The 25,056-nt window shown below is 41.9% G+C and overlaps 2 protein-coding genes across 3 annotated transcripts in view; one reads left to right on the top strand and one right to left on the bottom strand.

Moving 5' to 3' along the window:
- LOC126253422 (N-acetyl-D-glucosamine kinase) overlaps positions 1–4,753 on the bottom strand; it is a 228,099-nt gene extending 223,346 nt beyond the window's left edge. The window contains exon 1 of one of the 2 annotated variants that reach the window (XM_049954749.1): positions 4,594–4,753. In XM_049954749.1, the coding sequence (XP_049810706.1) occupies positions 4,594–4,622 (29 nt within the window). In that variant the 5' untranslated portion in view covers positions 4,623–4,753. The remainder of the gene's footprint in view (positions 1–4,593) is intronic. The other variant, XM_049954750.1, reaches the window with a different exon arrangement.
- Positions 4,754–4,979: 226 nt separating this feature from the next.
- LOC126253421 (hexosaminidase D-like) overlaps positions 4,980–25,056 on the top strand; it is a 201,151-nt gene continuing 181,074 nt past the window's right edge. Inside the window, exons 1-2 of the mRNA XM_049954748.1 lie at positions 4,980–5,872; positions 5,948–6,156. Coding sequence (XP_049810705.1) covers positions 5,183–5,872; positions 5,948–6,156 — 899 coding nt within the window. The 5' untranslated portion in view covers positions 4,980–5,182. The remainder of the gene's footprint in view (positions 5,873–5,947; positions 6,157–25,056) is intronic.

Below are 25,056 nucleotides of genomic sequence, written 5' to 3' on the forward strand. Positions count from 1 at the left end.
ACGTCTATTACATATCTAGGCTTAACGTAGCAAAGCGACGTGATATGGAGCAGACGCGTAAGGCCGGTTGCAGCAAAGGCATTTTATTCGGAGAATTCTAGGGAAGTATAGCTCACCTACAAAGTCTAGTAACATTAATGTGCCTATCGCCTATGTCCGACGTAAACGTGCAATAACCGCTCACAGAAGGCAGGTGACAGCACTACCAATGGAAGGTATACAGGGTGTTACAAAAAGGTAAGGCCAAACTTTCAGGAAACATTCCTCACACACAAAGAAAGAAAATATGTTATGTGGACATGTGTCCGGAAACGCTTACTTTCCATGTTAGAGCTCATTTTATTACTTCTCTTCAAATCACATTAATCATGGAATGGAAACACACAGCAACAGAACGTACCAGCGTGACTTCAAACACTTTGTTACAGGAAATGTTCAAAATGTCCTCCGTTAGCGAGGATACATGCATCCACCCTCCGTCGAATGGAATCCCTGATGGGCTGATGCAGCCCTCGAGAATGGCGTATTGTATCACAGCCGTCCACAATACGAGCACGAAGAGTCTCTACATTTGGCACCGGGGTTGCGTAGACAAGAGCTTTCAAATGCCCCCATAAATGAAAGTCAAGAGGGTTGAGGTCAGGAGAGCGTGGAGGCCATGGAATTGGTCCGCCTCTACCAATCCATCGGTCACCGAATCTGTTGTTGAGAAGCGTACGAACACTTCGACTGAAATGTGCAGGAGCTCCATCGTGCATGAATCACATGTTGTGTCGTACTTGTAAAGGCACATGTTCTAGCAGCACAGGTAGAGTATCCCGTATGAAATCATGATAACGTGCTCCATTGAGCGTAGGTTGACGAAACTAAAATGAGCTCTAACATGGAAATTAAGCGTTTCCGGACACATGTCCACATAACATCTTTTCTTTATTTGTGTGTGAGGAATGTTTCCTGAAAGTTTGGCCGTACCTTTTTGTAACACCCTGTATAAAGCAAGTGGGTGGGTGGGAGGGAGGGGGGGGGGCAGTGCAGTCGTTGTAATGCTGTAGAGCAGTGATTTATTTGACGTCCAAAAGGGGATAATCATTGGCTTTTGCGCCAAGGGTGGAAGCATTTCCGAAACGGAAAAGTTTATCAACCGTTCACGTGCCACCGTGGTTAAAGTACACCGTGCATGGCAAAATGGTGCTATCCAAACTCGGCGCCGGGACAAGTGTGATGCACCGAGGGCTATTGATGACAGGCGTGAATGACGGCTATGGAGATGTGCACGGGCGGATGGACGTGCAACTGTTGAGCAACTGACAGCCCAAATGAACCAAGGGCCTACCAACAGTATCTCCTCGACAACCGTACGGCGAAGGCTGCTGTGCATGGGCCTTTGCAGCAGGAGGCTGGTTCATCTACCCATGCTGACCGCCGTCATCGGCGATGAAGGTTGGAACTTGAACAATAGTACCGCAACTGGGCGTCCACAGAGTGGCGGCAGGTGACTTTTTCAGATAACTCACGTTTTATGCTCCAACGAGCAAATGGCCGTTGACGTGTACGGCGTGAAGCGTATGAAACCAAAACCCTGCAATCATGTAGGAGAGTTATGGTCTGAGCAATTTTTTCGTGGCATTCCCTGTGTTATTTCGTCATTCTTGAAGGCACAATGGACCAATACGAGTATGCATATTTCCTTGGGGACCAAGTCCAATCCCACATGCAGTTTGTTTTTCCTCGGCACGATGGCATCTTCCAGCAGGACAATGCAAAATGTCACAATTCGCAGCATACGTGCGTGGTTCGAGGAGCACCAGGGTGAGTTTGTCGTACTCCCAAGATTCATCTTCATCTACTTTTTGTTATAATACTATTTAATGATTTTATAGGACTATTTCCATACATAGTGGGCACCAGACTCCCCGGATTTAAATCCAATACAGAATATGTGGAACTTCCTCGACCGGGCTTTACGCGCCATGGATCCTCAACCGAGACTACTAGCGCAGCTGGCCACGGCACTGTAATAGGCATGGGTCCACATCTCTGACGGTATCTTCCAGAATCTCACTGACTCTCCTCCTGAACGTCTAGCAGCGGTTCTGCAAGATGGTGACAATAATGTGACCGGATATTGTATAAAGAAGACCGAGTACAGAACACTCGTGCGATACATTCCTGAAGTAAGTACTGCTCGAATGTTTGGGATCCCCACGAGGTTGTATTAAAGGAAGACACCGTGGCAATTCAGAGGCGTGCTGTTGGATTTGTTACCGGTAGCTTCGATCAACACGTCAGTACTATGGAAATGTTCCGTCAAAATAAAAGGGAATTCGTGGAATAAAGAGGACTTCCTGTTCGCGAAACACTATTGAGAAAGTTCAGAAAACTAACATTTACGACAGACTGCAGGGCGATTATACCGCCAGCGACATACATCTCGCGCAATGACTGCGGGTGCAAGATAAAAGAAATCAGAGCTGGTGTGGACGTACACGGACTGCAGCAAAAGCAGGTGAAACAAGGACGGGAATGATTAGCAGTGATACACAGTACCCTCCGCCAAGCAACGTTTGGTAGCTTTCGGAGGATGTACGTATATGTAGATCGCAACAAACTTTTTTAAGGCACGTCGGTCCTCATATAGTATTGATCCGACTCTTACCTGCTCCTTGTCCACTTCCAAAATCAACAAAGTAGCTTCATTATCAACAAAATGGTAAAGATTAAGGTACTACGACTTCGCAGCGCTTTAAGCGCATCGAATTTATGCAATAAGTTGCGAACAGAATGGACATTCAGTAATGCCATTGACCTGTAAGTGTTTCTTCTCAGTCGCGACAATTCCTGTCTTGTTATACAAGTTTGTTTTCCTTTCCTCTGAATGATAGATACAAATATTGCCGAATAAGAGAAAGTAATACAGAAAAAAAGCACAGTCCTTAAGGTGGTTCTTACTGGCATAGTGCGTTCACTCGTTATTTGGCTAGGGTCATTATTAGAACTGCCATTAAAGAATAATCTGAAAACATTTAATACCATATTATCACATAAAGTCAGCATGAAAATAAAGTGATACAAAACTGACGCGTCTAGGACCTACAATAAACGTAACGGACTTCTGGTTATACACGAGATAATGCTCATCCTATTAAAATGACAGATTAATCAGCTGAATTTGGAAGTAAAATTATATGCGCAGCTGACGACTGATTTTTATTTTGTGAAAAGAACACACACCGCAGCTGCTGAGCAACAGTTATGAACAAAATCATTATGTTCAATGCATTTTCGAGACAGTTCATCTGTCCAGATTTTAAAAACTAAACGATTGTATGGTCAAATCTTTTTAATTCATTCACAGCTCAAAAGTTGTCAGGAGACAACGGCAGTGCACCTGCCTGCAACAGCTCAATCAGTCGTTATATTTAAGGGCTATCGTAAGAAGCAGTTAAGGCGGGCTGATAAATTGCATTTTTTCCATCAGAGGAAATCGGTATTTAGAAAAGCTGGGGTTTAGCGAAAATTACTTCGTTCGCATACGATATCCACAATTGTTTGCATCTGCTAAGTCTCCTGGAGTCGATGGTTGTGCGAAATGCTGCACATTTAATGGGGTTCTTTATGTCGTTTTACGTGTAATACTGCTTTCTGTGAACCATTTACCTACCATCAGTCCACGGGCAAAATACTCTGCACAAGCAAAATGCTCTGCAGTTGGCTGTCTGCCTCCAAGTGTGATGAACGACGAAGTCGTGAGTGCTGTTTGACAGTGGTTTTAAATTCATATGGTTCGATTTTTGACAATTTCAGAATGATAAGTAATAAGTATGCAGTGTTTAATTAATATTAGCACTATCGAAATGCTGCGAGACTATGATGAATGACGTCCATTATTACTTACTAATTCTCATATGGCTAAGAAGGCAATATCTAACGCAAAAAATCTGTCACGAAAGGACTGTAACGACAAAATCGATGTTCTGGCGTATCAAATAACTTTTTTCCCCACGCCTCTTAATCGTGGAACATTACACTGCGACAGGCTAGTGTAGAGTAATTACATTCTTTTGCCATAGCCAGCCAAAACACCCAAGTATTTCTGCTTGACTTAGACAGAACAAATATTACGAGTAAGTTGCACACACAAGCAAACTGCATACATAATAACTGCTAGAAAAGTTCGCATCATAATGTCGTCAACTGATATCTCCCAGTGTTACACATCCTTAAGTAGGCTACATAACAATATAGAAAAATATGCACAACTGTAGGAGGACACTATTCAAACACTGAGCTGTAGAGTCAACAACTAAATTTATCATTTAATGACTGATTTGCGAACGCCTTTCTGAACAGATGCCGTGGTTTCAAATCCTTCCTCGCATGTAACCACGAACATATTGAATGACGGCTGCTGTGAATGACTACATAAAAGGTACAGGAAACTTAAGACACGATGCATATAATACAAATGCAATGTACAGTGGTCTAAAATTTACCAGAAAGAGTAAAGTGAAACGCATGGAGTGCAGCAAATTCTATTTTTTTTTGCGGCTGTATTGAAACGGAAAGTGTGGATGTGGAAGTTTCATCACTTACCCTTCTATTCCTCCAAGTATCACATCCATTTCGTCTTATTTCATAGGCCCAAACTAGCAGTCTGTCATCCGCGCTCTTCGTTCAGCCCGCTAGATACTATCGTTGCCACACGAGCTACAGTAAACGTTATTGTTGACGTAAACAGCTGTTACTTATATCCAATGTGATAATATACAGGGTTACCACATCAACCATAGCGTAGAACCTGCATAAACTTGATGAAGCAGTTTGCATATAGTTGTAGAACGGCCGAAGAGTTTATTAAAAGTTATTAGCAAATTCATTCTTTACATAATTTTTCTGAATCTTTAAGGTGAGTGAACATTTCATGTTTCACTCACTGAAAGGTGGACCGAAATTTACAGAACAGTTGACAGATGAAATGCGCCATTTTCGTCTGCTAATAACAGTTGTAAGCTAAGTGGTTGTTTGGCAGGAGATCCGAAAGAAAACATGTCATAATTCTTTTAGGAGTGTTATTATCCATGTGTAAATGTTTTTTTTTTGCTATGTTAAGTCACCGAATTACTAAATGAGAGGGCGAGTGTTCGTACAGGCGAGTGGGAGGTTGAGGTAGTTGACCGTGGAAATGCTTAGGCTAAAGGGTAAGACTCAACTTATGGTCGCAACGTTGCTTATGTTAGTTACCTTACTGATTTTGTATAAAATATCATTGGCGGATACTCTGCATGATTCTCAGAGACTGAAAGATGACGAAGGATACAGCTTACATTATATAAATGAACCCATACAGCAAAATGATGCTTCGGCTTTGGTACAGAAGGTAGAGGATGTTAGACGCAGGGCTAACGACCTGTATCATTTTAATGGTATTCACAAAAATATGATTGATGAAGATAAGATTGGAAGAAGAATGATGGCTCCAGGAGCTGAAGATTATCTCTCTGAGAAAAGTGATTCAAGAAATGTACGTAAGTCAAACAAAAAGCTTTTCCCTGGATACCGTTATATTCATTTAGATTTAAAAGGTGCACCGCCAAAAGTTACCTATTTTACTGAATTATTTAAAATCTTACGTGATTTGGGGGCGACTGGTCTTCTGATAGAGTATGAAGATATGTTTCCATACAGTGGGCATCTGTTGAAAGACGTTGCAGCATACAATGCATATACAAAATCAGATGTGCAGAAGATACTAGAGATAGCAAAAGAAAACGAATTGAAAGTAATACCATTAATTCAAACTTTTGGACATATGGAATTCATCCTGAAACTTGAGAAATTTTCATATTTACGGGAAGTTCAGAGATATCCACAGGTACATAATAATAACTCGTAGGTTATTTGTACATGTATTTTAAACATAAGCTAAAAAAGCCGTGTGTAATTTTAGGTAATCTGTTCTTGTCACAATGATACATTTCCCTTGCTGACATCGATGATTGATGAAATCTTAGCGCTGCACCCTGATGCAGAGTATCTTCATATTGGTTGTGATGAAGTCTACTATCTTGGAGAATGTAACAGCTGCAGCTCCAGTATGATGCAGCACGTTCCAACAAAGTCAGAGCTGTTCTTGAATCATGTCATTCGCCTAGCAAAGTAAGTATATGTTGACTAGTTCTACAATGTAGTAATTTGACTAATCATTATGTGAAAGGGCACTATTTACTGAATATTGATTTTTAGTTTTATTCTCTGCCTCTTTGAATCTTCATTGAAAACCATTGTACTTGAAATTTGCATTTATGCTATTGAATCATTCAAATTAGATGACGGGGGTGTATACAACTTACCAATATACCTTTGACTTGCGAAGTGATTATATAGTGTGTGTGACATCATGCATGTACAAATCGGGAGAGAGCAGACCAGAGGCATCCATATCTCAATGACTTATTTAACTGAAAATGCCAGTCTACCCAGATCTCAGCCCTGTTGTTTTAATTTGTTTAACACACAACTAGCACTACTGTGAGTGAATTTGGGTCAATAAATTTGAATTTCACAATCCAGTGCATCAGAAATAGTATCTCTTAATGTTGGAAACTTTATAAACCAAAGAAGTCTTTCTGGCTATCTAATATCTGTGTAAAACCATTGTAAAATGGTTGGAAGGGATATTACTAGTAATAGCGTGCCAATACCCATGGGGCAAGAGGACCCGCCCCCCCCCCCCTCGTGTTTTTCCTTCAAGAATATGATTAACAAGTTGGTATTACCAAGGTATTTTTTTTTTAGCGTGGTTGGAACTTAAACTTTTTATGGACCCTCCCTCTCTCCCGCTACAAACTGTCATGTGGACCCTTTTTAATAGTAGTGAATATCGTGTGCATTATGTTCGGGAGGCTGATAGGTTAATAACTGCTCCTGTTCATCTGTTTCTTCTAAAGTAAAACAGGTAAAGTTTTCCCCTGCAGACTTTCTGTAAATGATTTAAGAAGTTACTTTTCTATTACTTTCTCTTCAACTTTCATTGATAATTTATATTGTCTCGTCACGTCTAGGCTCATTTTTTCATCATACCATGAAATTAATTCTGGAATGCCATAATTTTCATTATTAGCTGTTTGTTTTTTATTCGTGCCTGGAACTATCCAGTCATTTCTAGAAATCTTAGAATGCTGGGAGAATTCTATCTCTGAAACTTAGTGGCAGATTAAACCTGTATGCTGAACTGACACTCAACCCTAGAGTCTTTCTTTTCGTGGTTGATATTGTTTTAAATGAGTCATGACCCACCCTCACCTCTTCAATTATGCTAATACTTCTCACCTTTCTACACTTTACAGAATGATGAGATTACTTTTTGTCCTTCTTTTTCTCGAACCACCACATAGTGTGTTCTATAATCCAGTCATGAAGGAAAGATTTCAGGGATGTGTAATAATTCGAATTACTTGTTAAACTAGAGCTTTGGCTGCATTACAGAGCAGTACATCAAGTTCTTTGGCTTGCCAACCCACAACCAAACTATCACATTCCACAAACTTCCAACATGCTGGAATAATTGTTGATCACCAACTTCTGTTAACCAGTACATTGAAAAACCAGTGAAAGTTGCAATTTTTTTTATTCACTTGATGACTAGTTTTGGACCAGCATCCATTTTCAAATCATCCTAACAAATAGTGAAAATGGTATTTCTGAAAGTGCAAAAACCATGTCAAAAATGTACACGTATTATGAAGTAATGGAACTTAAAAAAGTGAAATTTAAAACTTTGGCTGGTTTTTTGTTGTATCACATTTCAACCTAATCTAGATCTTGGGCTATGCTATCGATCTACGTCTATACTCTGCAAGCCACCATTAGGTGAATAGCAGAGGGTGTGTCCCATTTTACCAGTTATTAGGGTTTCTTCCTGTTCCATTCACATAAGGCGCACGGAAGAATGACTGAATGCCCCTGTGCATGCAGTAATTATTCTAATCTTATCCTCATGATCCCTATGCGAGCAATATGTAGTGGGTTGTAGTGTTTTTCTAGAGTAATCATTTAAAACTGGTTCTTGAAACTGTGTTAATAGACTTTCTCGATGTAGTTTATGTCTATCTTCAAGAGTCTTCCAGTTCAGTTCCTTCAGTATCTCTGTTACACTCTCCCACGGATTAAACAAACTTGTGGCTACTCATGCTGCCCTTCTCTGTGTACATTCAATATCCCCCGTTATTCCTACTTTTTGAGGGTCCCACACACCTGAGCTATATTCTAGAACTTGTCACATGAGTGATTTTGTAAGCAGTCTCCTCTGTAGATTGATTGAACTTCCCCAGTGTTCTACCAGTAAACCGAAGTCTACCACCTGCTTTACCTACGACCGCACCTATGTGATCATTCCATTTCATATTCCTACAAAGTCTTACACCGAGGTATTTGTATGAGCCTATTCCAATAATGACTCACTGATATTGCAGTTGTAGGATACTAAATTTTTTCGTTTTGTGAAGTGCAAAATTTAAAGCAAGTTGCCAATCTCTGCACCACTTTGAAATCTTACCAAGATCTGACTGGATATGTATGCAGCTTCTTTCAGGTAGTATTTCATTACAGATAATTGCAGCATCTGCAAAAAGTCTGAGTTACTATTAATACTGTCGGCAAGGTAATAAATATACAACATGAATGACAAGGGTTCCAGCACACTTCTCTGAGGTACACCCAAAGTTAATTCGACATCTGACGATGACTCTCCATTCAAGATAACATGCTGTGTCCTCCCTTCCAAAACATCCTCAATCCAGTCACAAATTTCACTTGATGCCCCATGTTACCGTGTTTTTGACAATAATCTTACGTGCAATACTGAGTCAAATGCTTTTCGCAAATCAAGAAATACTGCATTTACTTGGTTGACTTGATCCAAAGCTTTCAGAATGTTACGCAAAGAAAGTGCGAGTTGAGTTTCACATGATGAATGTTTTTGAAATCCATGCTCGTTGGCATTGAGAAGGTCATTCTGTTAGATTCCTCATTATGTTTGAGCCCAGAATATGTTGTAAGATTCTGCAACAAATCGATGTCGGGGATGTTGGACAGTAGTTTTGTGGATCACTTCCACTACCCTTCTTGTAGACAGGTGTGACCTGTGCCCTTTTCCAAGAACTGGGCATAGTTTTTTGTTAGAGGGATCTACGATAGATTATAGTGAGAAGAGGGGCTAACTCCACAAATTCAGTATAGAATCTGATATCATTCTGTCGGGGCCTAGAGGTTTGCTCAGTTTAAACGATTTTGGCTGTTTTTCAACACCACTGGCACTAATAATTGTTTCATTAATCTTTTCTATGATACGAGGGTTAAATTGGGTCAATTCTCCTGGGTTTTGCTTTATAAAGGAACATTCGAAAATGGAGTTAAGCATATCAGCTTTTGATTTGGTACCCTCAGTTTCAGTTCCTGTCTCATTTGCTAGGGACTGGACACTTAACTTTTGTGCCACTAACACCCTTTACCTGTTGTTGTTGTTGTTGTTGTTGTTGTTGTTGTTGTTGTCTTCAGTCCAGAGACTGGTTTGATGCAGCTCTCCATGCTACTCTATCCTGTGCAAGCTTCTTCATCTCCCAGTACCTACTGCAACCTACATCCTTCTGAATCTGTTTAGTGTATTCATCTCTTGGTCTCCCTCTATGATTTTTACTCTCCACGCTGCCCTCCAATACTAAATTGGTGATCCCTTGATGCCTCAGAATATGCCGCACCAACCGATCCGTTCTTCTGGTCAACTTGTGCCACAAATTTCTCTTCTCTCCAATTCTATTCAATACCGCTTCATTAGTTATATGATCTACCCATCTAATCTTCAGCATTCTTCTGTAGCACCACATTTAGAAAGCTTCTATTCTCTTCTTGTCTAAACTATTTATTGTCCATGTTTCACTTCCATATGTGGCTAGTCTTCATACAAATGCTTCCAGAAGTGACTTCCTGACATTTAAATCTATACTCGATGTTAACAAATTTCTCTTCTTCAGAAATGCTTTCCTTGCCATTGCCAGTCTACATTTTATATCCTCTCTACTTCAACCATCATCTGTTACTTTGCTTCCCAAATAGCAAAACTCATTTACTACTTTAAGTGTCTTATTTCCTAATCTAATTCCCGCAGCATCACCCGATTTAATTCGACTACATTCCATTATCCTCGTTTTGCTTTTGTTGATGTTCATCTTATATCCTCCTTTCAAGACACTGTCCATTCCATTCAGCTGCTCTTCCAGGTCACCGAGCGAGGTGGCGCAGTGGTTAGCACACTGGATTCGCATTCGGGAGGACGACAGTTCAATCCCGTCTCCGGCCATCTTGATTTAGGTTTTCAATGATTTCCCTAAATCGCTTCAGGCAAATGCCGGGATAGTTCCTTTGAAAGGGCACGGCCGATTTCCTTCCCCATCCTTCCCTCACCCGAGCTTGCGCTCCGTCTCTAATGACCTCGTTGTCGACGGGACGTTAAACACTAATATCCTCCTCCTCTTCCAGGTCCTTTGCTGTTTCTGACAGAATTACAATGTCATTGGCGAACCTCAAAGTTTTTATTTCTTCTCCATCGATTTTAATTCCTACTCCAAATTTTACTTTTGTTTCCTTTACTGCTTGCTCAATATACAGATTGAATAACATCGGGGATGGGCTACAACCCTGTGTCACGCCCTTCCTAGCCACTGCTTCCCTTTCATGTCCCTCGACTCTTGTAACTGCCATCTGGTTTCTGTACAAATTGTAAATAGCCTTTTGCTCCCTGTATTTTACCCCTGCCACCTTCAGAATTTGAAAGAGAGTATTCCAGTCAACATTGTCAAAAGCTTTCTCTAAGTATACAAATGCTAGAAACGTAGGTTTGCCTTTCCTTAATCTACAGGGTGCATAAAAAAAAATGTATACACACTTTGAAGTGTCATAGAAAATTTATTTCCCATTCTACAATGTTCAAGTCCAATTGGAAAAATAAATGTACTTTGCAAATGTTATTAATGTTCAAACTGGAGGCCTTCGGCATCAATACATTTCTGAGTACGAGTCACCACTGATTCCGTACATCGTACCAAAGTGTCCAATGAGATTTCTGCGCACACCGCCTGAATCTCATTCGAAAGTGTGTCCAGGTTATGTGGTTTACATTTGTACATCTCATCTTTTACTGTGCCCCATAAGAAGAAATCCAGCGGCATGAGATCTGGAGAATGTGCAGGAAACTCCATTGGTCCCCTGCGTCCTATTCACTGGCTTGGCACATTGTAATCCAGGTATGCTCATACGTCCCTATGATAGTGTGGTGGGGTGCCACCTTGTTGGAAATAACTCATCATTACCGTATAATGCACGAATGGCAGGGAATATGGAGTCAGCCAGCATTGTTAGGTATGTTCCTCCAGTAACAGTACCTTCAAAGCAGAAAGGCCCAATGAGTCCCCTAGCAGACAAACCACACCACACAATTATACCAGGCAAATTCACAGCCTTTTCAACTGTTATGCAAGGATTATCTTCAGCCCAGTACACACAATTTGGCCTATTGACAGTTCCATTGAGTTTGAATTGGGCTTCATCCGACCAAATTATGCTACCCATAAATCCCGGTTCATATCTCACCATCTCCTGAACCCATTCACAAAATTCTAACCTTCGATCTGGATCTTTGTCACTCAGCTGTTGCACCAGCCTTGGAATGTACACACGAAACTTGCCTTTCTTCAGAATGTGTAGCACACTACTAGCACTTACATTACTCTCACGTGCCGCTTGTCTTGAAGATTTTTGAGGCGAACGCTGAAACAGTTCGAAGACCGCAGTTGTGGAATCATCACTTGTAGCTGTACGACCTGTATGCACTGATCGACCTTTATGCACATCACACACTGTTCCATGAATTTCAAATTTGTCTCGTAGACGTGTAATTGTTAACCTTGAAGGTGGTTCTGTACCATACTCACTTCTCCTCTGTCTTCGATCTGCAGCTACATTCTCAAACTTCCAGTACCACTTAATTATCTGCTTCCGCGCTTCAAAGCTCAAATGCACGTCTGTCATAATAGAACGGGAAATAAATTGTCTATGACAGTTCAAAGTGTGTATACATTTTTTTTGATGCACCCTGTATATCTGGCTTAGTTTATCAACACCTGCAGCCCATAGTACAAAAACTCCCCTCCTACATTAAAAATACCAACCATTTCCTATGTTGTTGTGGTCTTCAGTCCTGAGACTGGTTTGATGCAGCTCTCCATGCTACTCTATCCTGTGCAAGCTTCATCATCTCCCAGTACGTACTGCAGCCTACATCCTTCTGAATCTGCTTAGTGTATTCATCTCTCGGTCTCCCTCTACGATTTTTACCCTCCACGCTGCCCTCCAATATTAACTTGGTGATCCCTTGATGCCTCAGAACATGGCCTACCAACCTATCCCTTCTTCTAGTCAAGTTGTGCCACAAACTCCTCTTCTCCCCAAGCCGCCGGCCGAAGTGGCCGTGCGGTTAAAGGCGCTGCAGTCTGGAACCGCAAGACCGCTACGGTCGCAGGTTCGAATCCTGCCTAGGGCATGGATGTTTGTGATGTCCTTAGGTTAGCTAGTTTTAACTAGTTCTAAGTTCTAGGGGACTAATGACCTCATTAGTTGAGTCCCATAGTGCTCAGAGCCATTTGAACCATTTTTTCTCCCCAAGCCTATTCAGTATCTCCTCATTAGTTATGTGATCTAACCATCTAATCTTCAGCATTCTTCTGTAGCACCACATTTCTAAAGCTTCTATTCTCTTCTTGTATAAACTATTTATCGTCCATGTTTCCCTTCCATACGTGTCTACACTCCATACAAATACTTTCAGAAACGACTTCCTGACACTTAAATCTATACTCGATGTTAACAAATTTCTCTTCTTCAGAAACGCTTTCCATGCCATTGCCAGTCTACATTTTATATCTTCTCTACTTCAACCATCATCAGTTATTTTGCTCCCCAAATAGCAAAACTCCTTTACTACTTTAAGTGTCTCATGTCCTAATCTAATTCCCTCAGCGTCACCTGACTTAATTCGACTACATTCAATTATCCTCTTTTTGCTTTTGTTGTTGTTCATCTTATATCCTCCTTTCATGACATTGTCCATTCCGCTCAGCTACTCTTCCAGGTCCTTTGCTGTGTCTGACAGAATTACAATGTCATCGGTGAACTTCAAAGTTTTTATTTCTTCTCCATGGATTTTGATACCTACTCCGAACTTTTCTTTTGTTTCCTTTACTGCTTGCTCAATATACAGATTGAACAACATTGGGGAGAGGCTACAACCCTGTCTCACTCCCTTCCCAACCACTGCTTCCCTTTCATGTCCCTCGACTCTTTATAACTGCCATCTGGTTTCTATATAAATTGTAAATAGCCTTTCGCTCCCTGAATTTTACCCCTGCCACCTTCAGAATTTGGAAGAGAGTATTCCAGTCAACATTGTCAAAAGCTTTTTCTAAGTCTACAAATGCTAGAAATGTAGGTTTGCCTTTTCTTACTCTAGCTTCTAAAATAAGTCGTAGGGCCAGTATTGCCTCACGTGTTCCCATATTTCTACGGAATCCAAATTGATCTTCCCCGAGGTTGGCTTCGACCAGTTTTACCATTTCCTGGATGGCCTAAAATTCGACCTTGTCCCACTCCCACCACACACCTTGCTTGTCACCATTGATGCCATTGCCCTCTGTACCAACATCTCCCACATACTTGGTCTGTGTGCTGCTGAACATTTCCTCACTCACCTCCCACCTGATTCCAAAACGTATGACATCTTTTCTACTCACCGCAATCAACTTTATACTTACCAATAAATACTGCTCCTTTGAGGGGCAGACATACAAACAGATCAAGGGTACGACTGTGGGAAACAGGATGGCTCCTTCCTATGCCAACCTTTTCATGGGTCACTTGGAAGGGGCTTTCATGGGATCCATAAGTCTTCAGCCCCTGTGGGGTTTAGATACATTCACGACTTCTTTATCATCTGTACTCGTGGTGAGACTGACCTGCTAAAATTCCTGAAATCTCTAAATACCTCCTCCCAATTAAATTTTACATGGTCTTATTCTGAATCCCATGCCACTTTCTTGATGTTGATTTCTTCCTCACGGAAGGCCAGCTACACGCTTCTGACCACATTAAACCTACCAATAAACAACAGTACTTACACTTTGACAGTTGTCATCCTTTCCATGTCAAACGTTCCCTCCCGTACAGCCTTGGCATCTGAGGCAAACATACTTGTTCAGATGCAGACTCTTCGTAGCAATTCACCACTATTCTCACCTCAGCCCTCAATGCACGTAATTACCCCACCAGCCTAGTTAAAAAGCAGATTTCCTGGGCCATCACATCCAATCCTGGTACTGCTGATCCCTCCACAAAACAAATTTGGAGCACACCATTGGTGACTCAGTATTATCCTGGTTTGGAATGTGCTAATCAGCTACTTCGACAGGGCCATGACTTCCTAAAATCATGCCCTGAAATGAGATCCATTCTGTCTGAAATTTTGCCCACCACACCTACAATAGCTTTCTGTCGCCTCCCAATCTCTGCAATATTCTGCCAGACCCTATCACCTTCTGCACTAATCTCCCTACCATATGGCTCCTACCCCTGTGACCATCCCTGCTGCAAGATTTGCCCTACACACCCTTCTACCACCACCTATAATAGCCCTGTAACTGGCAAAACATATTCTATCAAAGGGAGAGGCACCTGCGAAACGACTCGTCTCATATACCAGGTATTATGTAAACACTGCTCAGACTTCATCGGCATGACTACCACCAAATTATCAATTAGAATGAATGGTCATAGGCAGAGGGCATATACGGGCAGCTCGCAATACCCTGTTGCAGAGCATGTTCCACAACATGACATGTGTGACCTCAGCAATTGTTTCACCACATGCACCATCTGGATTCTTCCCCCGGACAACAGTTTCTCAGAACCCCGCAGCGGAAGCTAGCACTACAACAAGAACTCTGCAGGTGCGAACTAGCACTACAAGATGACCTTGGTTCTCACCACCCACGTGGCATTAATTTACGTTAATTTCTTCTGTTTCAGCTTTTCTTCATTGTAAATACTCTTTGCTTCACTCCATTTTAGTTTTCTACATCTTTCATTGTCTTTCCCGTCTATTTTTCACTGCCCCTCCCACCTCTGTTACGTAAAAGGGCACTTAGCTTCTCATTGTTATTAACTCATGCACATTGTTTTAGTAGTAATCTGTCTTGCTTATTACCCTGTCTTCCATCTTTAAGCTCTCAGGTTTTCAAATCTTGTCAGATACAGTCCCCAACAATCAGTCTTTCCTTCTCATCCCATACAAAAAGTCTCCCCTGACCTGCGGATTTGGGAGACTTTACCAAAATCTACCCCTTTTCCTAGGCTTCTCCAGTCCATTCCCTTCACCCTTCTGCCTTCCCCTTCAATCCTTAAGCATGAAGGAGACACTGGCTCTGAAAGCTTGCCAATCACAACCGTCTTTTATGTGTGTGTTCTGCCGCCACTTGGTGAGTAGATTTTTATCTATCCAATTAAATAGGTATATCTGGTATTCACATTTCATTTATCATTTGCACACCTACCTGTATAGGGCAAGTCATTTCCCTGTTCAAAATGTGAATAGAAAAAATAGCTATTGTTGAAGCCCAGGGACTAAATAAGAGTTGAATGATTCTAGATGCATGTACATACATACTCGGCAAGCCGCCAGATAGTGGATGGTGGAGGATACCGTATACCTTTTCTAGTCATTTTCACAAAGAACAGTTCTCTAAATTTTCTCAATAGTATTTTGCAAAAAGAACGTCTTCTTCCATTCAGAGATTCCCATTTAAGTTCACAAAGCATCTGTGTAATACTCGCATATTGATCAAACCTACAGGTAATAAATGTAACAGCATGCCTCTGAATTGTTTTGAAATCTTCCTGTTATCCAAGCTGGTGGTGATCCCAAACACTCAAAGTACTCAAGGGTGGATCATACTAGTGTTCTGTATGCAATTTCCTTTATAAATGAGCTACACTTTCCCAGAATTCTACCTGTTAACAGAAGTGGACCATTCACCTTATCGGCTACTGACCTCATAAGCTTCTTCCATTTCACATCAGTTTGCAACGTTATGCCTAGATATTTAATTAACATGACTCTGTCATGCAGCACACCATTAATACTCTATTTGAACATTACTGGAATGTTTTTCCTACTCATCTGTATTAACTTAAATAGAGCATTTAAAGCAAGCTATTATTCATCACATCAAACAGAAATTCCAAATCATCTTGTATCCTCCTGCAGTGTCACTCAATGAAAACACTTTCTCATACACTACCAGCATTGTTAGCCACCAGTTGCAGATTGCTGCTCACCTTACCTGTCAGATTGTTTATGTATATTGCAGTGTAACATGACATTTCGTTAGGAAATGCCGTGGTACCCTTTTAGGCTTTTCGAGAAATGGAAGATATTGACATGAGTGTGGAGAGAAAAACTATTATTTTAAGTTAATTGAATTAGAGTGGAGCATAACACTGTTGCTAGGCTTCTATTTATGTAGAGCCAAGAATATGTGCAAGAGTTGCATCTCCCGTGGGCATGAGCGGTGAACGAAAGTTGTCGCATGCTGTGGTGAATGTCTTATCTCGTGCAGCTGCTGATGGAAGGTGTTATGCTGGACCACCAAGAAATACCAGAGACCTGCATTAGCAATAAATGTCATGTAATACATAAATTAATGGACTTTATCTATTGAGCCTGCGGCTCATTGTAAAGTTTATTGTGTTAATGGTTAATTTGACGATATATGGTTGAAATGATGGAACTCTGATTATGAATGCTTTACTTTGTTTGAGGAGAGATGTAAGCTCTTTTTCCAGCTAATTTAAGAAATCTTTGGGGACAAGTACAGTGAAGTAGATTTTTAGCTGGGATTGAAAAGCAGGATCAGCTCTATAAGGTAAATTTATAGGTGAAGATAGTGTCCAGAAGATATTAGCAAACAAATGAAATCTACAGAAGTTGTATGCTATTCCAGGATGACATGTGTAACTGGTTGGTTTGATGTCTTCCTGTGAGAACTAGCACACGATAATATGCAGAACAAGTGGTCCTATCACACTTCTCAGGGGCACTCCTGATGACACCCTTGTCTCTGAGGACAAATTACTGGGTTCTATATCTAAAAGTCTTAAGAGCCACTCATGTATCTGGAAACCCATTCCATATGCTGTGACATTAGTCAGCAGTCTGCAATGGGGCAAGGTGTCAAACACATTCAGGAAATCTAGGAATATGGAATCCACCTGTTGTCCCTCATCCATGGTTCACAGGATGTCATGTGAGAATAGAGAAAACCGAGTTTCATGCAAGCAATGTTTTTAAATCCATGCTGATTTTTGGACAGTAGATTTTCTTTCTCGAGGAACTTTAATATATTTGAACTTAGAATATACTCAAGAACTCTGCAGCAAACTGACGTTAACAAAATTGGTCTGTGATTTTGTGGGTCTGTTTTTTTTACCCGTTGTATGTAGAAGAGACACCTGTTCTTTTTCCAGTCACTTGGGACTTTACGCTGAGAGAGAGATTCACAATAAACACAAGCTAAGTAAGGGGCAATGCTGAAGACTCTTTATAAACCAAATTGGGATTCCATCCGAACCTAACAACTTATTTTGTTTTCAACTCTTTCAGTTGCTTCTCAAATCCGAGGATGCTTATTTCTGTGGCTGCCATATGAGAGTCTGTTCGATGGCCGAACAATGATATGTCTGTATGATCCTCCTGTGTTAGTGATTTCTTAAAAATGTGGAATTTAAAACTTAAGCTTTCCTCTTGCTGTCCTCTACTGCCATCCCAGACTGCTTGATGAGTGATTTGATAGAATCCTTTGATTCACTTACTGATTTTACATAGGAGCAGAATTTTCTCGAGTTCTCAGCAAGATCTTTTGCTGCAGTATGACAGTGGAAGTTGTCTAGTTCACACATTGACTGTCTTATAATGGCTTTAATTTCAAGTAGAAAGGAATCTACATTGAGTGCAGCTAATTGGCATATGTCTCATTTAGTGTGTCTTGCAAAATACACTCCTGGAAATGGAAAAAAGAACACATTGACACCGGTGTGTCAGACCCACCATACTTGCTCCGGACACTGCGAGAGGGCTGTACAAGCAATGATCACACGCACGGCACAGCGGACACACCAGGAACCGCGGTGTTGGCCGTCGAATGGCGCTAGCTGCGCAGCATTTGTGCACCGCCGCCGTCAGTGTCAGCCGGTTTGCCGTGGCATACGGAGCTCCATCGCAGTCTTTAACACTGGTAGCATGCCGCGACAGCGTGGACGTGAACCGTATGTGCAGTTGACGGACTTTGAGCGAGGGCGTATAGTGGGCATGCGGGAGGCCGGGTGGACGTACCGCCGAATTGCTCAACACGTGGGGCGTGAGGTCTCCACAGTACATCGATGTTGTTGCCAGTGGTCGGCGGAAGGTGCACGTGCCCGTCGACCTGGGACCGGACCGCAGCGACGCACGGATGCACGCCAAGACCGTAGGATCCTACGCAGTGCCGTAGGGGACCGCACCGCCACTTCCCAGCAAATTAGGGATACTGTTGCTCCTGGGGTATCGGCGAGGACCATTCGCAATCGTCTCCATGAAGCTGGGCTATGGTCCCGCACACCGTTAGGCCGTCTTCCGCTCACGACCCAACATCGTGCAGCCCGCCTCCAGTGGTGTCGCGACAGGCGTGAATGGAGGGATGAATGGAGACGTGTCGTCTTCAGCGATGAGAGTCGCTTCTGCCTTGGTGCCAATGATGGTCGTATGCGTGTTTGGCGCCGTGCAGGTGAGCGCCACAATCAGGACTGCATACGACCGAGGCACACAGGGCCAACACCCGGCATCATGGTGTGGGGAGCGATCTCCTACACTGGCCGTACACCACTGGTGATCGTCGAGGGGACACTGAATAGTGCACGGTACATCCAAACCGTCATCGAACCCATCGTTCTACCATTCCTAGACCGGCAAGGGAACTTGCTGTTCCAACAGGACAATGCACGTCCGCATGTATCCCGTGCCACCCAACGTGCTCTAGAAGGTGTAAGTCAACTACCCTGGCCAGCAAGATCTCCGGATCTGTCCCCCATTGAGCATGTTTGGGACTGGATGAAGCGTCGTCTCACGCGGTCTGCACGTCCAGCACGAACGCTGGTCCAACTGAGGCGCCAGGTGGAAATGGCATGGCAAGCCATTCCACAGGACTACATCCAGCATCTCTACGATCGTCTCCATGGGAGAATAGCAGCCTGCATTGCTGCGAAAGGTGGATATACACTGTACTAGTGCCGACATTGTGCATGCTCTGTTGCCTGTGTCTATGTGCCTGTGGTTCTGTCAGTGTGATCATGTGATGTATCTGACCCCAGGAATGTGTCAATAAAGTTTCCCCTTCCTGGGACAATGAATTCACGGTGTTCTTATTTCAATTTCCAGGAGTGTATATACAACTTATTTTATAATGATCACATTGACAAAGTCATTTAATTTTAACCTTTGCACTTGTGACATTTTCTTGAACCACTACATGTATGTTTGATCTCCAGAGTTTCAATACTGAGATATTTGACATACCTGATGTTCACCTGTTGACAAACTGCCACTGCTCTCGTTTGTCCCTGTAGCACTGTCAAAGGCAAATGGGTACAGAATGTAGCTGAATGTTTTACAACTGAAAAGCTAGAAAACTCTTAAAACAATGGAGGAAATCAGTTGACCACAGTTGGTCGTTCTCGGATGTCAGAAGTTAGGGTGCGTCCCTCCCAGTACAACTGATTTGACAGCTGGCTGTGCAAGAGTCACCAGTCAACTTTGTTTTCATGAAAATCACACTTGCTTTTACTTGCTGCATTTACTAACAGAGTCTCTGATTTGTCATTTAGCTTTCTCTACCAAGCTGTAATTGTCACCTTAGCTAAATCTTCAAATCTAGCCAGATCCTTATCTTTATTGGGTGTTTAGTATGCTGACCGTAGCAGTGCAGCTCTTGTTTGCTTGATTATGACTGTAACTGTGAGAAGAATTTGAGTTGGTGACATTCCTTCAGAGTTACTAAACCCCTTGGGAGAGCCATCCACAACAAAACTATTCCTCCTGGTACGCAAGATATGAGAGACGTGAAATACCCACAGACTTAAAGAAGAATGTAATAATTCTAATTCTAAAGAAGTCACGTGATGAAAGGTGTGAAAAATTACCGAATCAGTGGTTTCATAAGTAATGGCTGCAAAATGCTGACATGAATTATTTGCAGAAGAATGTAAAAATTGGTAGAAGCTGACTTCTGGGAAGATCACTCTGGGTTCTCGAGAAATTTAGTACCACACAAAGCAATATTGACCCTATGACATATTGTGCAAGGTAGTTCGAAGAAAGACAAACATATGGTTGGTTGATTTGGGGTGAAAGGGACTAAACTGCAGGTTCATCAGTTCATTACAAATATATGCTTACACGGTGTTGGCAAGTCATGGGATAAAGATATGCATATACACAGATGGCGGTAGTATCATGTACCCTAGTTATAAAAGGGCAGTGCATTGGCAGAGGTGCTGTTTGTTCTCAGGTGATTCATGTGAAAAGGTACTGATTTGATTATGGCCGCACGACTGGAATTAGTGGACTTCAAATACGGAATGGTAGTTGGAGCTAGATGCATAGGAAAATCCATTTTGGAAGTTGTTAGGGTATTCAGTACTCCAATATACACAGTGTAAAGAGAGAGTGCCAAGAATACAAAATTTCAGGCATTCCCTTTCACCCCAGACAATGTAGTGGCTCACAGCCTTTACTTAATAACTGAGAGTTTGCATACAGCTGTCAATCCTAACATACAACAAACACTGCAAGAAATAACAGCTGAAATCAATACGGGACATCCTGAAACCTATCTGTTAGGACAGAGCAGTGAAATTTAGGTGTTATTGGACTATGGCAGCAGACAACTAATGTGAATGCCTTTGCTAACAGCACTCCATTGCCTGCAGTGCCTCTGCTGGGCTTGTGACCATTTCAGTTGGATCCTAGATGACTGGAAATGCGTGGCCTTGTCAGATGAGTCCTGATTTCAGTTAGTAAAAGTTGGTGGTGTAGGTTTAGTGTGTGGCGCACATACCATGAAGCCAAGGATTCAAGTTGTCAACAAGACAGTGTGCAAGCTGTTGGTGGCTCCATAATGGTGTGGGCTGTGTTTACATGGAATGGACTGGGTCCACTGACCCAGCTGAACTGGTCATTGACTGGAAACGGTTTTGTTTGGCTACTTGGAGACCATTTGCAGCCATTCCTGGACTCCATGTTCCAAACAACAATGGAATTTTTATGGATGCCAGTGCACCCTGTCACCAGGCCACAATTGTTCATGATTGGTTTGAAGAAACATCTGGACAGTTGGAGCAAATGATTTGGCCACCCAGATCACCCAACATGAATCCCATTGAACATTTATGGGACATAATCGAGAGGTCAATTCATGCACAAAATCCTGCACTGGCAATGTTTTCACAATTATGTATGGCTAAGAGGCAGCATGCCTCAATATTGCTAAAGGGACTACAAACGACTTGTTGAGTTCATGCCAAGTTGAGATGCTGCACTACGCTGGGCAAAAGGGGATCTGACGTGATATTAAGAGGTATTTTGTGATTTTTGTCACTTCATGTATAACCTTTGTAGAACTGGAAAATTTTTGACAGTGTTGAGAATCTGAACATACTAGGAATAAAATACAAGGAGGAGAAGGATATTTAGAACTTGTACAGAAATCAGACTGCAGTCATAATGGTTGGAAGACATGAAATGGAAGCAGTAGTTGAAAATGGAGGGAAACAGGTTTGTAGCCTTTCCTCCATGTTATTCAGTCTGAGCACTGAGCAAGCAGTAAAAGAAGCCAAGAAAAAATTTAGAAAGAGAATTACAGTTCAAGGAAAAGAAGTAAAAACTGATGTTCGCTGATGACATTGTAATTCTGTCAGAGATGGTAAAAGACTTGGGAAGAATGTCTGAAAAAGATGTTGGAAGATGAAGATCAACAAAGGTAGAACAAGTTAATGGAGTATAGACATATTAAATCATGTGATGCTGAGGGAATTAGATTAGGAAATGAGTCACGAAAAGTACTAGATGAGTTGTTTGGATCACAAAATAAATGACAGTGGTTGCAGTGGGGTGGGTGTAAAATGCAATAGCAAGACAAGCATTTCTGGAAAAGAGAGACTCCATTTTAAGAGTTAGGAAGTCTTTCCTGAAAGTATTTATCTGGAGTTTATCCTTTTATGGAAGTGAAATGTGGATGATAAGTAGTTCAAACAAGCAGAGAATAGAAGCTTTTAAAATTTGGCGCTACAGAAGAATGTGGAGATTTGGTGGGTGGATTGGATAGCTGATGAGCAGGTACAGAATCAAATTGTGGAGAAAAGAAATTTAAGGCCCAACTTGACTAAAAGAATGGACAAGTTGGCAGGACACATCCTGAGGCTTCAAGAAATCATTAATTTGGTAATATGGACCTCTGGATGAAAAATTCATCCCTAGAGAAATCATTCCAAGCATCATTTAATACTGAGTAATTCTGCTCCTGGACTTGATAACCACAGGATTCAGTTAGGAACTAAGTCCATAAGATTGTGCAGGTATGTTGCATCCTGGTTAAACCACTCGCCAAGGATATGATCACATAATTCGATCAAATTGCAGGGATGCTTATGTCAGCATTTTACCTGCTGTTCCAACATCTCCTGCAGATTTTCTGTGTTTCAAGTCTGGTGATTTTGCAGGAAAGTCAAGATCTGATAGGGTGGGGGAGTGTTGAGAAAACCAGTCACACATTCTTCCAGCACAATGAATGTTGCTGTTCTTATCTCTGATGGGCTACTGTCCCAATGCTTTATTGTTTAGACCAACAAAGACGTGCAGCTTTGTGTGATGGTGTGAGGTACCCAACTCTGAATGTCCATTGCACGCATTTTGTTTCACAGTGTTCTCTCCAAAACTGGTTGAGATGGACCTTCATTCACTGCCTGCAACAATTCCTGTTGTTTTTGGAAGTGATTTTGATTCATAAGGTGTAGAATGCGTCTGTTGTCCATCTGAGTCAGGATCTTTTTCTGACCACAGTTCTGACAATGTGTTTCATGGCCACATGTCTTTCACCACTGCTTGTAGACACATTGAACAGTCTGGTGCAAACCACAAAGAAATCCTGCAACTTCACACACCATCTAGCAATGGACACAGTCAAAAACGATTGCCACATTTTGCCATGCTGTCATGTTCTTATATTTACACATGTTTACATACAGTAGGTGCTTGAGAAATGAATGTCTCACTGATTGTTGCTGCCTCATGCTCATGTAGAGGCAGTGCATGTGTGGTTGAGTATTCATCTCAATTTTTGCACTGTCTGTGAAAGCTTAATGATTCATCTGTGCTTGCACCCTGGTATGCCTAATTCTTTTGTCCTAGGAGTGTATACAAAGATAAATCACCACCACCACCACTCCTCCCTCCATCCCCCCTCCCCCCCCCCCCCCACACACACATTCACACACTCTCTATAGCCTCCTGAAATTGCAGTTTGATTGGGGTGAGTAGTGGTCCTAGTGGGAATAATGGAAGATGTATGGTGGGAAAGGGGCTAGGAAATATTGTGCTGATGTAATGCATAAAGTTGTGTACTGGGAAAGGTGAGCACTTGTGCTGAGTTCAGGACAGGACCACACAAGAAGAAACATTGAGGGGAGGGAGGAAGATGGAGAACCTGGGGTACACGAAAGATATGAATGGGTAGGGATGGTTGCAATGGGAAAGTGAGGATGGAATGGAGAGTTAGAGAGGGGTAGTTTAAGGCTAGTGTGAGAGAAGTTAATTTGAAAGGTATGGTAAAGAGTGTGGAGGTAGCAGCAGATGAAAGGGAATTAGGAGACATAGTGGGAAAGGGGTTGTAGGAGCAAAGAATATGCTGTGGGGCGAGTGCTCACAGAATTTAGAAGAGATGTTGCGAAGGAGAATCTAGATTGTGTGGGTTGTGAAGTAGCTGTTGAAGGCTGTCATATTATATTGTGCAACATACTATGCAACTGAGTGTCTACTTAGCTTTAGCCACAATTTGGCACTTACAAGGATTGTGCTGTGTTGTCCAAACAAGACACAGCCAGGACAAAAGCACCTCAGGCACAAAGATGCGAGCTGGTGCCAGTGCCATAGAGACTTGCCACTTACACGAGTTCCACCAGTGCCACAGGCAGTGCTGAGGATGAATATATTGACTTCACCTCAGCCAATTGCTGGCCAAGTACAATCCGCCAATGACCGGACGACAGCGGACCGAAGCCTACTTGGAGCATAGAAGAGCAACTCTCGTTAAACTGGTTACAGATCATCATCCCCTTAGACAGGGGACATCTTTTAATGAACTCTTAGAAGTGATCAGACATTGCAAATTGCATTTCCTATGTACTGTGAAGTTTACCTATGATTATTTGCGCTTAGCCATTGAGGGCCTTTTCTTCATGTTATATTACAAGCAATGTTACTGACTTCATTACTCAACAAGTTACAAAGATAAGTAAACCTTTTAACTCATTTGTGTGACTGTGTTACTAATTTGTTGGAGTGTTGTAGAACCTTCATGCTCCTATCCTGTTACCTGAACCTGGGGCATAGCTGTGTGATAATGACAGGGAGAAATAGTCTAGTGGTGTAGTGCACCAGAAGCCGTTTCATGTACTATCAAACTCAGCCTACCATAACAACAGTGGCAACTTGGCCTCCACAGCAGTAGCTACAAGGCCTTTACAAAACTGGCAATGAGGATTTATAAAAGATTGGTTGTTGACAGTAATATCCATGTGGAAAATGCGTAGTGGTTACAAAAAAGGTGGTATATAATGAAACTGCTTCCACAAGTTAGCCTTCCTTTGGCA

This window comes from Schistocerca nitens, chromosome 4 (assembly GCF_023898315.1).
Source record: "Schistocerca nitens isolate TAMUIC-IGC-003100 chromosome 4, iqSchNite1.1, whole genome shotgun sequence".
NCBI classification, from domain to species: domain Eukaryota; kingdom Metazoa; phylum Arthropoda; class Insecta; order Orthoptera; family Acrididae; genus Schistocerca; species Schistocerca nitens.